Source organism: Miniopterus schreibersii (genome assembly GCF_964146895.1).
Source record: "Miniopterus schreibersii genome assembly, chromosome: 1".
Lineage (NCBI taxonomy): Eukaryota > Metazoa > Chordata > Mammalia > Chiroptera > Miniopteridae > Miniopterus > Miniopterus schreibersii.
The window spans coordinates 38,354,656-38,369,722 of record NC_138101.1 but is presented as its reverse complement, the minus strand read 5'-3'; the positions used below and the strand labels follow the sequence as shown (position 1 = coordinate 38,369,722).

Here is a 15,067-nt window from a genome sequence, read left to right as displayed (position 1 = left end):
GGAGCCCTGAGGGCCAGAACGGGACCCCCTCTCCGACACCGCCTGGCCGCCGCTCCGCCGCGCAGGGGGCCGGGCGCGCCCCTAGCTGGGCCCCGGGCTGCTGGCGGGGCCCGGAGCTTGGAGATGGCTGCAGGGCGGGGCCTCTTGTACAGTGGCCGCCTGTTACCCTGGGCTGCCTTCCGGGGCATTTCTGCCGCGAGCGGCTGGGGAGCCGGTGGGGCGCTGCCCGCCGGGGCCGACCTGCAGAAGTGCACCGAAAGCCTTGGGTGGCTCCTCAGGCACAAAAAGCCCCACTCCCTGCGGTTGCTGGGCCCAGGAGCGCGAGTTTCTGTCACGACTAACCTGCAGTAAGCGATTTCTGGATTCTGGGTCACCCCGCCCCTGGAGGCCTAAGTGCAGCTGGGCATGTGATGTTTGCCTCATGCCCTACACATCCCTTTGAAACATTTGGAACCAAGAGCTGGGGAGAGCCCGAAGCTCTTGGAACAGGCAATCCCAGAAAGCCCTGCAGATGCTGAGGTCCCTGTGAGCAGGCCCCAGGGTTAGACTCTGACAGTCCATCGTGTAATGGGGGCCTCATGGCCGGGGCTGCCAAGGGCGATGGCCCATTATCAGTGCCTGCTTCTTCAGTGGCCCTTCCTTTCTTCATGATCAGTACCGGTGAAGCACAGACCCCTGGGTGAGCCTCTTCTCCTGGGTGGTTTTCTTAAGCAACAGACTCTTCCACAAGACGGTCTACCGAGTGGCTCAACCTCTGCAGAGGAGTTCCCCTCACCGCATCCATCCCCTGCCAAACTGGAGACCTCCATCCGCAGGCCACTGAGTCACCTGCCACCCCTAGGGGATGAATGGGTTTGGAAGGAGGCTTTGCAGCTCTTTCTTTGTTCACCTCCCCCACCAAGAAAGGCAGGACGCATTCTGCCAAGGGCCCTCTGCATATTCCCTTCTCTCTGAGGAACTGGGACCTTTGTCTCTGATGCACATAAGTTACAACCTTCCTGACACCAATATTGTGGATTTTTAACCTGTAAGTCTGAAAGGACCGCAAGTTTTCCTGCAGCTCCTTGCTAGCATTTGCCAGCTCCCGTGCCTGCACTGATGTGAATGCTTTTCTCCCCGTGCCATTTACCTTCTCCCTTCCCCTTCCTGCCATCCGCCACCTTTGGAGGAATGGATTTTGTAATTCTAGCTGTTGTGTTTTGTGGACCTGTTATTTTGTTGTTTTCTGTGAAGCACATGCATTGGATGCGTGAGGTAAAGGAGGATCTCAGGTTTTCCTGATCACGCCCCTTGTAGCCATCACTGTCTTGTTTCTTGTAACACAGGTTAGGTTTTGGTCTCTCCCGCTCCATTGAAAGACAAACAAACAAAACAAACAAACAAAAAAAACAGCCTCAAGACATGGGACAGAACAGACCTCACAGCCAGATCTGCTGGGTTTTGAGGAGTGATTTTTCTTCCCCTTGAAGGGAAAAAGCTTTTTTAACTGGCACATTTGAAGCTGCCCAACTTCAGGGACGTACCAGTTTAGATGAGTGCTACTGCAACACAGAATGCTCAGGGAGCCTGAACTTTCAAACTCTGGAGGTCTGAAATTGCCTCTTGGCCGCCATCGAGTCTGTCTGGTGTTTCAAAGGAATATTGGGTGCTGCAAATACGAACTGAAGGGATAAACTCATTAAATCCATGACACCTGTGATCGGTTAGTGTTTTCCTGCCATTTTAGAGACTAAATATGAGGAAAGGGGGAAGATGTCAAAACACTTGTACAATTTTAAAATGTCACAATTAAACATGAGCTAGTTTCCAAAAATAAATAAAAACTTACGTTGTGTGTGTGTTTGTGTGGAATCTAAAACTACGACAACGGAATGAGATGTTTTTGTGTCATGATTGCCTAACTATTAATCTATCTTTTGCTTTTTCCACTTGTGATCCAAATTCTATGACTGCTTTACTTTCAGGTGTAGCAGTTATATTTTAACTTTCTGATCAATTTCTCTTGGACATAAGCATGAACCATGGTAAAAGGGACCAGCAATTTGAAAAGAAACACTGCTCCACCAGGATGCCTACGAAGTGGATTTCCGTTCTGCTGCTGCTACAGCTGAGCTGTCACATTCGCCCTGGGTGTTGTGGAAAGGTGCTGGTGTGGCCCACAGAATATAGCCATTGGATGAATATGAAGACAATCCTGGATGAACTTGTCCACAGAGGTCATGAAGTAACTGTTCTGACATCTTCAGCTTCAATTGTTGTTGTTCCCAATAAGGCATCTGCTATTAAATTTGAGATTTTTCCTACATCTTTAACAAAAGATGATTTCGAATTATTTTTCATGCAGCTAATCAATAAATGGACATATGATCTACCAAAACATAGATTTTGGACACATTTTTCACTAATGCAAGAAATGTTTTGGGAAGGTTCTGAATTTGTTGAAAAGCTCTGCAAAGATGCTGTTTTAAATAGGAAACTTATGACAAAACTACAGGAATCAAGGTTTGATGTCATTCTTGCAGACGCCGTTGGACCCTGTGGTGAGCTACTGGCAGAACTACTTAAAATACCTTTGGTGTACAGTCTCCGCTTCTCTCCGGGCTACACAATTGAAAAGTATAGCGGAGGACTTCCATTCCCTCCGTCCTACGTACCTGTTGTCTTGTCAGGATTAAGTGATCAGATGACCTTCATGGAGAGGGTAGAAAATATGATATACGTGCTCTATTTTGACTTCTGGTTCCAAACATATAATCAGAAGAAGTGGGATCAGTTTATCAGGGAAGTACTAGGTAAGCCACATCTTTACTTGAAGTCTTAACTTTCCTAGTCCTTGGAAGGTGAGTTTATATAAATATTAAGTGAACGGAATTTGTCTTTTATAAGTTAAATGATTATATAATAACATATAATGATCTTTAAATCTCACAAATCCAGGGTGTCCCAAAAAAATGTATACACACTTTTTTCTGATAGCTCAATTGATGTTTCTTTCCAAATTTAACACATTGGAATTAATAATTATTCAAAGTGTATATATATATATATTTTTGGGGGGGGGGATACCCTATATTATAGAAATGCTTAAATTATGAGGTTAGTTTGAACCCTGGGTTCCACTAGTATAGAATACTCCAGGAAGTCAGAGACCCCAAATTGAAGCACTGGGAAGTTCTTTAAGCAATCACATATCCATTCTTCTTTATTTGCTTGTTAATAATAGGCTTTATTTTATGGAAGAGTTTTAGGGCCACAGCAATATTAAGTAGAGATTTCCCACATATGCCCTGACTCCTCTATTGTCAACATCCCCCATTAGAGAAGGACATTTGTTTCAACTGATGAAAATATACTGACATATCATTATTATCTAAAGTCCAAAGTTTATATTAGAGCTCACTCTTGGCGTTGTATATTCTGTGACTTTGAACAAATTTATAATATCATGTATCCACCATTATACCATTGTACAGAGTAGTTTAACTGCCCTAAAAATCCTCTGTGCTCTGCCCATTTGTCTTACACATCAATTTTACTATAATTGTTTCATCTTTAATAAAGGTATTGGAAATTTCATTAAACATCTTCATCAAAGCACAAATGTAGATTGAGGAGTTATATATTTCTAACACAATGTCTACGGATCATTGGGGAAATTGTTTCCACTTGTTTCTCCTCATTTTTCTTATTTAAAAATTAAACTGTTTTGCCATATTACCTGAAGAATTCTTTGACAATGGAGAAATAGAATGGCTCTATCTCAGATTAGGGAACCTACTTTTGAAGTTCCTAATAATTACATTTCTTCACTAAGTGTTTATAAATCATCTGTTTTAAAGGCCTAAAATCTTGTTGAAGGGTGGATAATTGTTTTATGTCTATATTTTTTGAAACCTATATTTCTCCATTAAAGACAAAATGAGCCAAAATTAAGGGTGAGCACATTTATTTCCATACTTTGTGAAAATTTTCCAGCTGCTTTTTGCAAATATTTTTATTTAATACACAAATATTATTAAGCTCCTAACATGAACCAAATGCAATAGTAGCCATACTCTCAAAAACCTCACAGTTTACTTGTAAAATCTAGAAACAAGGAAGTAGCTTGCTAAATTGTAGAATCTAGACTGAGTATTCTAGGGAAAGGCATTTCCGTGTGTATAGAGGGGTTAATTGACTGAGGAGTTGAAACCTCTGTTTACATTTGCATTAGTTAATTTAGAAGCTTTACAGAGTAAACAAATGAATGTTTCATTCTTTACTGCTTAGATAAGTAATTGTTTATGATTCTGAATGTACTGATGTAACATCAGATATGGGAATCTGATGTGACAGAGATAAAAGTCTATATTATATATATACACATATATAATGTACATGTGTGTGTTTGCGTATACGTATACGTATATGTATATGTATATATTTTCAAGCCAATCACTTTTATACATCTTTGGCTATATTACTACAAGCTCCTTTCAGAAAATCACCCGGTATATTCACATTACACTACTCTCATTTTCTCTGCCTTTGTTTTTGCTTTTTCCCTCCAGGAAGACCCACCACATTATTTGAGTTAATGAGTAAAGCTGAAATGTGGCTCATTCGAACCTATTGGGATTTTGAGTTTCCCCACCCACTCTTGCCACATTTTGAATTTGTTGGAGGCCTCCACTGCAAACCTGCTAAGCCTCTGCCTAAGGTGAACCTATTCATGTTTGTTTTACTTTGTTTACTTTGCACTTCCAGTAGAAATGATTCTGTGTTCTTCATTTGGGAATATCCAATCACACTATGAGAGATATGGGAATCTGGGTAAAGTGACCTGCCAATTAGAAACTCATATTTCTATACTGTTTCAAGAATCTGAATGATATTATCATTACAGAATAAAGAATTATACTTGGGAGACTTTGGAAATAGGGTCAGTTAAATTATGGTCTTCATTATTCAACACATAAGGAAGTGTGAATCGCTCATTCAAAGAATATTCTTAAAATGACCAGCATAGTCCAGAGATAAGTGCTGAATATACAGAGAAAGAGACATAGAAGCATGGAGCAGACTGAGGGATCTCAGGGGGAAGGTGGGGAGGGGGAGGAGGTGGGGAGAGATTAATCAGAGAACTCATGTGTTTATAAGCATAACCCATGGACACAGACATTGGAATGGGGAAAGCCTGGGGGTGGGATGGATGTGGGGTGGAGGGGATCAGTGGGGATAAAAAGGGGACACCTGTAATATTTTCAAAAAAAAAGATTTTAAAAAATTAAGTATGGGGGGAGATTATTTTCATGTGAGTCAGCTATAGGAATATTCTGGAGTGCAAAATTCTCACAAATTGTTAGTAGAAAACATAAGATTAAAAGAATTTTTATGCAAAAGAAAAAGAAAGAAAGAAAAAGAAAGAAGAAAGAAAGAAAGAAAGAAAGAAAGAAAGAAAGAAAGAAAGAAAGAAAGAAAGAAAAAAGAGAGAAGGAAAGAAAGAAGGAAAGAAAGAAAAGGAAGGAAGGAAGGAAGGAAGGAAGGAAGGAAGGAAGGAAGGAAGGAAGGAAAGAAAGAAAGAAAGAAAGAAAGAAAGAAAGAAAGAAAGAAAGAAAGAAAGAAAGAGGAAAAGAAAAGAAAAGAAAAGAAAAGAGAAAAAGAAAAGAAAAGAAAAGAAAAGAAAAGAAAAGAAAAGAAAAGAAAAGAAAGAAAAGAAAAGAAAAGAAAAGAAAAGAAAAGAAAAGAAAAGGAAGGAAGAAAGGAGTAGACACAATTCCTACCCATAGAAACCTGGCATTCTACTTGGAAAGGCAGAATATAAGTAATAAAAATTGTGTGAAGGGTATTATAATAAGGTAAGACCAAAATGCTAGAGAACACCCAGCTGGGATTATAGAAAATATTTCGTATCGTTGATAATTATGTGGGACCTGGAAGATGTGCAATGAAAGCAGGAAGGAATGGGAAAGAGGAAGACACTAAAGGTAAAGCAGGAAAAACAATGACAATTCCCCAGAAGTCCAATCAGGAAGAGGCTGAATAAAGAGGCAGATGACGCTGGAGAAGTGAGTTAGAGATAAGTAATTACAAGGACTTTGAAGCAGCTAATGAAAACATTTGGAAGCCAATGAAAAGGAAAAAAGGAAGAGATATGATCAGACTTCCTTTCTTAAAAAGCCCTCAAGATACAGTCACTGGATTGAATTGTACTCGGACTAGAGTGGAAAGGCAAAGAGGGGGTTGTTGCAAGAGTTCAGGCAAATAATGGAAATCTAGACATTAAAGATGTGACGACACCTACTCTTATAATATCAACTTCATATATCTATTAGGAAGAAAAAAAATTAACATGCATATGAAATACTTAAAATATCTCTGGCACATAGTGACACAGAGTAATATTAAATATTGTTACTATTGTTGTTTTTATTACTCTTAACAATATTATTGGCCTGGCTGGGTAGCTCAGTTGGTTAGAGCATCCTCAGGATATGCCAAGGTTGTGGATTCAATCCTAGTCAGGGCACATGCAGGAAGCAGCCAATGAGTGTATGAATAAGTAGAACAACAAATCTCTCCTTTCTCTCTCTCTCAAAGCAATAAATTAAAAAAGAATATTTTTCATAACCTAATATATGTCAGCCTATAATTCCTCATTTAATAGATCAAGATTATATTTTCTATCAGAGTCACAGAGAACACATCCTGTGAAGTACTTAAAAGTAAACGTATACATAATTTGGTAATCAATTGAGCAAGTTGAAATACTACACTACACTAATAACTCCTTATAATACTTAATTTTCTCTCTTTACTTGTTTGTAGCAATCCTTTCAATAGTGTTCACTGTGCTGTTGCTCTTTTGTGATGGGTAAATTCTTCCCTCACAGGAAATGGAAGAGTTTGCCCAGAGCTCTGGAGAAAATGGTATTGTCGTGTTTACTCTGGGGTCAATGGTCACTAACATGACGGAAGAAAGTGCGAATATGATTGCATCAGCCCTTGCCCAGATTCCTCAAAAGGTTAGATAAACTACCTTAGAGTAGAAAACTAATGAGTGTGTTAAACTCTGTAAAGCGTCTCGGATTACAGAAATTGCTACATGAAAGGTAAACTATCACGATAGCTCCAATTTATCTCAGATATCAATTTGAAAAACACAATACCCATGGCAGGTGCTAAAGTAGTACAGAGAGTATTTCTGATGGACAATAACTTTGGCATTAACACTGTGATCACAAAGAAGCATATTTAAGAGGCATAGTGTGAAGTCTGGTGTTATAATAGTATCGTAGGCAGGTAAAGATACCACCAAATTCTATCTAGTCATTTGCTCCATTTTCTTGCAGGATTCCTAGGGTTCTGTAAACACTACAGAAGTTCTCAGAATGGAGTTAAATTTTAACAGTAACATTAAACGGGGAATGACAACAGCCTGAAAGGCATGACACAGTTCAGGCTTGACAGGTAATCCAGGCCTCTCTCAGTCTTCCTGAACTTGGGGTTGGGCCTATTCAGTGTTTCAAGGTGATATTCAGAGAAACGATGCCCAGGGCTCACCAAGCTGCACCCAGGGACCCAAGCCAGCCACAGTCATTTAGGGAAAGAGAAAAAGCAGCCTGTAAAAAAGACAGAGAAAACCTCCCTGGTGGCTGGGATCTGCTAAATTCTGAAGCAGGAAGACATAAAAGAAAGGCTGCAGGTGGGCCCAGCCCGCAAGGTGACCCAGTGTTTATAAATGGGCCCCAAAGCAACCCTCAGAAAAATTACTTCTCATGATTGAGGGAGAGGGAGGGAATATAAAAGAGTCCACCAGAAGCCAGCCTAGCACAGACAGTTCCAGACGCCCTCCCCACACCACACACTTCTCCATAAAGTAAGAGAATAATCGATTATTCTAATACAGAGAATACCCTTGAAGTCTCTGGGCATTTCTGAACCACTTTCAGTTTCCTAACTAATGTAGCTCTCTCCTTATCACGCACGCTAATTGGCTGAGAACTGAAGTAATGTTAACACTCACACAGCAAACAGATGTATAATCCAGCTTAGTAGTGGACTTAGAAATCGCTTGACCATTTATAATTAATTAACCACATTAATCAGTGTTGTCAGTACACTGCAGCACATTCTGAAGTGCTAAGAGTCAGTTGAATAAAATGCACCACCATCATCATATTTGATCTTTTCAACAGACAGACTATTATTTATGAAGTGCCAATGGGCTTTTCATTTCTACATTTTAAGAAAATTTTCAATCCCGGCAAGGGTGTTAATACTGGATCTATATAAAAATTACCACTTGGAAGTGGTGATTAACAAGTAGCTAAACATACTCATTAAACAGAAATTATTTATTTTTAATAATAAACTGTTAAATGGCATTTAAATTAAGTGATTTAATTCTCACAAAGAGCTGACTGCATTGATTTTGTAAATCATATGATGTAAGACTGCAATAAAATAACTTATGAAAGTAGTGAATATAAGTAAAGCACTTCTCCATCATTCAAAAAGAAATAAACAGGTTAACATTAAATCTGGAAGATGAGAGCAGGTATAATAAATAGTTAAAATCAATGTGTAGATTATTAGTAATTTGCTGGGTTTTACACTACAATTATATGACTCCCTAAAAACTTTATCTGCATGAATTGGTCATGGATCATCGCATTTGTCGAACTCCTAAGTGTGAAACGTCACGGTTGCGCTCATTCGTGACTGAATATAAAAATAAGTGCAGGTCGCACGAGTGAGTGCTCCTGTTGCATCAGCGTTTCATTGGGCCTCATTACCTGACGTGTCTGGCCCTCATTTCCTATCTGTAACAGGCAAGGCTTTACCCAGATGCCCCTGAATCTGTTTAGAATTCTAACATGATATAACTGTAGTTTGACTCAAGAAGTATGTTACTTTCTTTACCCTAACAGGTTATATGGAGATACGATGGCAAAAAGCCAGACACCTTAGGGCCAAATACTCGGCTCTATAAGTGGATCCCCCAGAATGACCTTCTTGGTAAGATTCTGGAAAACACTGAAATCGGTCAGTTCAGCCAGAATGATAAACAGGTCACTAGGAAGGACATTTATTGAACATTTCTTACTGAAAACCTCAAAAATAAAAATTAAAAATGTCCCAGTATTTATGTCCCGGTCCCAGGGGAAAAGGGTCAGCTGTAACCGTTGGCATCTTATTTCACAGTCACGTTCCTTAGGGCCGCAGACCACATGCCTTTGTTTCCTGTGTAACCACCCCTCGCAGAGCACATCTCTACACTTTCCCGATTATCTCCGTCTCCTGTTCTCTCCTTACACCTATCCTTTAACCCACTGCCCCTGAAAAAGATCAGCTCCTCTTGTATTACCAGTGACTCTCCATTTTCCACTGGGAAAAAGCTCAGAATCTCCCTCGGAAGTAATAAGATATTTCATTATAAAGTGCAGCCTTTCCTTCCTCTGATTCCTGTGCCACTGCCATCCCCTGGCCTTCTGCCTTGACTTCTACATATCACACGCAGTGACTTCACTACTTTATTAAGAGAATATATTCTAACATGCCACACCACTTTTCTGTTTTACATACTTTGTTTTTTAATCCAGAATATTTTCTTTCAATCTGTCCACTGGCAATTTCTATTCATTTTTGAGTCACAAGAAACACTTTGATCTATGAAAGCCTTCACTGTCTCTCCAGCAGACTTAGGTGCCTCTTCCTATGAGTTCAGAAAGACATTTTAATTCAGTCTGAAGTGCAGACCAATTTGTTACTAAATACGTTGTCTCTGTCAGTGCCTTCATTGCCCAACTCTCATTTTATTCCAAGACTTACAGTTCATAATTTGCTGAAATTCACCCAATCCTAGGTCATCCAAAAACCAAAGCCTTTATAACTCATGGTGGAACCAATGGCATCTATGAGGCGATCTACCATGGGATCCCTATGGTGGGCATCCCTATGTTTGCTGATCAACCCGATAACATTGCTCGCATGCAGACCAAGGGAGCAGCTGTCAGATTGGACGTGAACACTATTTCAAGTACAGGTCTGCTCAATGCATTGAAGACAGTCATCAATGACCCTTCGTAAGTATCACATATTTTTACTTATAGATAGGTGTTTTGCCAGTGATGCATATGAGTTTTATTTTACATTTAATAGGCTAATTTTGACTTTATTAACATGATTTAACTCATCTTAAATCTACTTTTATTTTTAATCGGACATCTACTTCAGTTACATTTTAACACCATTGATTTAATAAGTAACCAAATAATGCAAAACTTTTGTAGGAAATTACAAATAGGACACATTTTAAAAATATGATAAAACCACAGACAGAAAGAATGATAAACTAGAAGAAATTGCATAAATTATATCAACTCACTATGTAAAATTTCTGAATTTATAAATCTCTTTTTGCCCCAAAACTTATCCTATTGTCATTATTTTAACAGATTTTATAATAAAATATAATTTATATATCATAAAATTTACCTGTTTAAAGTATAAAATTCAAATATATACAATTTGTTTACAGAGCTATAAAACCACCACAATAGTATAAATTTAGGACATATTTATCACACCAAAATGGAAATGTCATATGCCTTAGAAGTCACTTCTCACTCCCATCACTTGCCCACCCCCCACTCAAGCAGCAATTAATCAACTTTCTGTCTCTAGAGATTAGCCCTTCTGGATATTTCAAACAAGTGGAATCATATAATATCTGGTCTTTTCCAACTGGCTTCTCTCTTGTAGCTTTGCGCTGCTGAATAATATTTTATTGTATGAATATAACTTGTTTTATTTATCCATCTATCGGTTCAGGGGCATTTTGGTTGCTTCCACATTTTGCTATTATGAACACATTATATTTTTGTGTGAACATCTGTTTTATTCATTTTTGGGTAGATAACTACAAGTGGATTTGGGGTCATGTGATAATTTTATGACAGACTGCCAAAATGACGTCTGAAGGGATAGCCCCATTTTATATTCCTATCAGTTGTGTGTGAGCGTTCCAAGTCTCTACATAATTGTGAATGCTTGCTGTCATCAGTCTTTTTTTTTAACTTTTATTGTGCTTATTGGCCATTTATCTATCTTACTGTGAGAAATGTCTATTTCAATGCTTCTCCAATGTTTAATTGGGTTATTTGTCTTTACATTATTGAGTTATAAGAACTCTTTATATACTATAGATACAAATACCTTATCAGAGATTTGATTTTTAAATATTTTTCCCATTCTAGGTGGTTAATTTTTCATCCTCTTATTGGTATCATTAAGCAGAAAACGTTTTAATTTTGATAAAATAAATCTTTATTGATTAAATTTGCGATACTACAAATAAAATAGCATTGTGAAATGTGTAGTGCCTAGCATGCTGACCATCATTTGAGCATCTATTACTATTATCAGGATTATTATATTAAAAGGGAAACACCTAAGGGATACTTCAAAATGTATTATCAAGAAGAAAACAGTAGTACAGTTGAATTGGAAGTACTTTTAAAAGAGGAAAGAATGAATAAGAAAAGAAACAAAAAGCAATTTGGACAAATAGAAAAGAAAGGTAGGGTAAGTCAATAGATTCAAATGTAAATATGTCAGTACCTATAGTAAATTGAAACAGACTAAATCATTAAAATACAAAGATTGTCAGACTAGATTTCAAAAACTAATTGTATATACTATTTAAAACACAAGCTTACGTGTTGCTTTTCGCTCCACCTGAGGTCACCAGTCTTCCATCACCTTGTGTCCCTGCCTCTGCTCCTACAACTCCAGCACCAACACCAAACCTTAAGACGGTAGCAATTTCATCTCTTCCAATGCAGACAACAGGCACCCAGTCTATTACACCACAGGAAACAAATATGGCCAGCTCATCATTGAACTCTTGCCCAACAGAAGGGAATAGCACTATAAAGCATTCAGATGGTGGTTGGCAATACAATGAACCTCACGTGTCTGGAACAAAATTCATGGATGATGGCCAGTGGGGCACTCTACCTTAGAAGCTCCTTTACTGCCCTGACACAGCTTCTTACTTTGGCTGCCATAATTCCCCAAAATAGAAGCAGCCTGAGGGTGTTGCAGGAAAAACTGTTCCAGGAGAGGAACAATGGGAATAGAAAGTGCAAAGGTGCTGACCTGAGAACACATTTGCAGCTTTGATGAATAGATCACTGTGACAACAATAGTGTGCACGGGACAAAATGGTAGAAGAGGTGGCCAGCCTATAGGGCCAAGAATAGATTTGGATTTTATTCTAAGTGTGATGAGAAGCCAGATAGGAATTTTGAGCAGGTGAGTGTCATACTCTGATGGGTTTCAAAAAAATTATTTTGGCTACAGGGTTAAAAATAGAGCTATGAAGAGAAGTACAGAGACTTGTGAGGAAGCATTTCTCCTGTCATGACACAGTTCCTCTTTAAAAACTTCCAGAGCACTATCCTAAATATGCATTACCACCATCCAACATATAGCATATAGAATGGCTCCTATCACTTCCTCTGTTAAATAAATTAAGTAAATAAAAATAAATAAATAACTTTCCCACTTTATCTTTCATCTTTACTGTTTAAAATATTTTTCAATCAGAAATTTTTAATTTAGAAGTCAAACTTTGAGACCCACATAAAAATATACTGCTACTTCTGTAATTCTAAGGTATGTATTTTAAATCATTTGTTTGACAAAAACTCTTTATGGGTTTGAATTGGTTAGGCAAATTAATTTACTTTCAGTGTTGACATCTTTTGTGTTTCTCCTTTAGATATAAAGAGAATGCAATGAGGTTATCAAGAATTCACCATGACCAGCCCATGAAACCTCTAGATCGAGCAGTCTTCTGGATCGAGTTTGTCATGCGCCACAAAGGAGCCAAACACCTGCGGCCAGCCTCCCATGACCTCACCTGGTTCCAGTACCACTCTTTGGATGTGATTGGGTTCCTGCTGGCCTGTGTGGCAACTGCCATATTTGTCATCACAAAATGTGTTCTGTTTTGTTGCCGGAAGTTTGCTAACCCAGGAAAGAAGGGGAAAAGGGAGTAGTTGTTTCTGAGGCCTGAAGCTGATATGCCCCATAGATGGGACTCCTCCACTTTATTCTAGCACAATGAAGTTGTGATTTAAGGATCCCCTCTTCCTGTGACAAAATGACTTTTCACAATTTAGCTTCTCAGATCAAAATGTGTTGTCAAGTGATTTAGATCAAAATTTATTTCCAAGTGATTTACCACCTGTTTGAACTAGAAATAGTTCATTCCAAAGAGAAAAATCTTGGAAATAATAAAAAAATAACAACCTAAATGGTCTTATATTGAACTTTATTCCCCTAATTCACAAGCAATACCAACAAAATTATTGATTCTAACAGTGTTTCACATATTGTGCATGTACACAAAAACATTAAGAAGTCTACTCATAGCATCCATGTCTTGCAGACACTCAGAATATTTTAACTACATTTTGGTGCAGAATTTTTTAGGTAAGGAAACTCAATCATTGGAATTCTGTGACAAGATTCACCCTTTTGTTTCATTTTGGGAGACTAGTAATGCTCCCTGGCTTTTCCTGTGCATCCAGCATCAGGATCACTTCTTACCTAAAGACATGGCAAGTCATTTGCCTTCATTCAGTTTAACTCACTTTTCAGTGGAATGTTTGTTGGATTAGAAATATAACAACTGCTATCTGCTTCCTATTATAAAATTGAGCTATTTATGAAAACCTTTATTTCACAAACTAAATTATCTCTTCCTCATGGCCTTTATTTACCCAATTGCTTTCACTCTCATATTCAGCCTTTAACAATGGATATAAAGTCTCCATTGTGGATTAAGATAGTATAGAACCTACACTCCTAAAAGGATTTATTGAATTTTCATTTTCTGTGTGTGTGTGTGTGTGTGTGTGTATTTCAGAATAAGATGCAGCATCACTTATCTACTGACAGAGATGGTGTGAAATTAAATGTATTTGTTGAACACAATTTGATATAATGACAATTATTCCACATGACCATACTAGATCAGCATGTCCATCTCATTCTTTTGTCTCTTTCCTCAAGACACCATTGCCCCATTCCTCCCATAGCTCTTCTATCTAAATATTCAATTCTTTGTCATGACAAAAAAAATTTATCATTTTTATTAAACCTAGGCACACTCTGACTAGCATATCAGTAACAATGAGAAGAATACAAAAACTATGTAAGTTTTATGGAAAATTGGTTAAAACAAAACAAAGGAATCTAAAGCCCCCCCCCCCCCAAAACCTACATATCAGGACAACACTTTATGAACAAATTGGTCTAAGATAGGAAAATCAATTAGTAATCTTTATTAGTCAAGAAGACCATCAACAAAATCTTGCAACATTCTCCAAACTAAGGCATAAAATTTATTTTGAAAACAAATTAAAGCTTTGATGATGGGGAAAATACAGAAAAAAACTTACCATAGAATTCTCCATGCAACTCCTCTAGATAACTGACACATTTTAAAAGACAAATGGAACTAACATAGGGCTGTAGTAAATAATATTATTAAATCATGCACTGAGATTTAAATAATTTACCCTAATAGGTAACAGAAAAAGTTTGGGTATTCATTGTATAGTGAGAACTACCATAAATCTCTAACAAAAAAAATCAAACAGTCCAAACTGCATCTGTGAAAACAGATGATGAATATGAGTAGGAAATTCACAAAAGTAAAATGGTCAATAATACATACAAGACGACAAAAGTCACTGATGTTTCAGAAAACAAAAATTACGTCATGAAATTATTTTCCTACAGATAATTTTCCAAACAACTAATCTGGTTAAACTATTTTTGAGGAAGTATAATGTGTAAAGACCCTATGCCTCAACTTCCCCACCAGTGAAGCAGATAAACTAATGGTATTAACTACCTCTTAGGTATATAACTCAACAGAGATTTTTTTCCTAACATCATAAAAAAAGCACAATGAGAAGTGATAAGAGCTATTGTAAATAGTATTAAAAACTGTTTCCCATGACCATACATATTTGAGTAATAATATTAACATTATCCACCCTATGTA

General features: G+C 37.8%; 1 protein-coding gene across 1 annotated transcript; it reads left to right on the top strand.

Moving 5' to 3' along the window:
- The first annotated feature begins 242 nt into the window (after positions 1 to 242).
- On the top strand, positions 243 to 13,989 carry LOC308559321 (UDP-glucuronosyltransferase 2B31-like). The gene is made up of 6 exons (XM_081141967.1): positions 243 to 2,792; positions 4,551 to 4,699; positions 6,873 to 7,004; positions 8,913 to 9,000; positions 9,848 to 10,067; positions 12,770 to 13,989. The coding sequence occupies exons 1-6, from the start codon at positions 2,015 to 2,017 to the stop codon at positions 13,047 to 13,049; spliced, it is 1,647 nt and encodes a 548-aa protein (XP_080998093.1). The 5' UTR covers positions 243 to 2,014; the 3' UTR covers positions 13,050 to 13,989.
- The last annotated feature ends 1,078 nt before the right edge of the window (positions 13,990 to 15,067 follow it).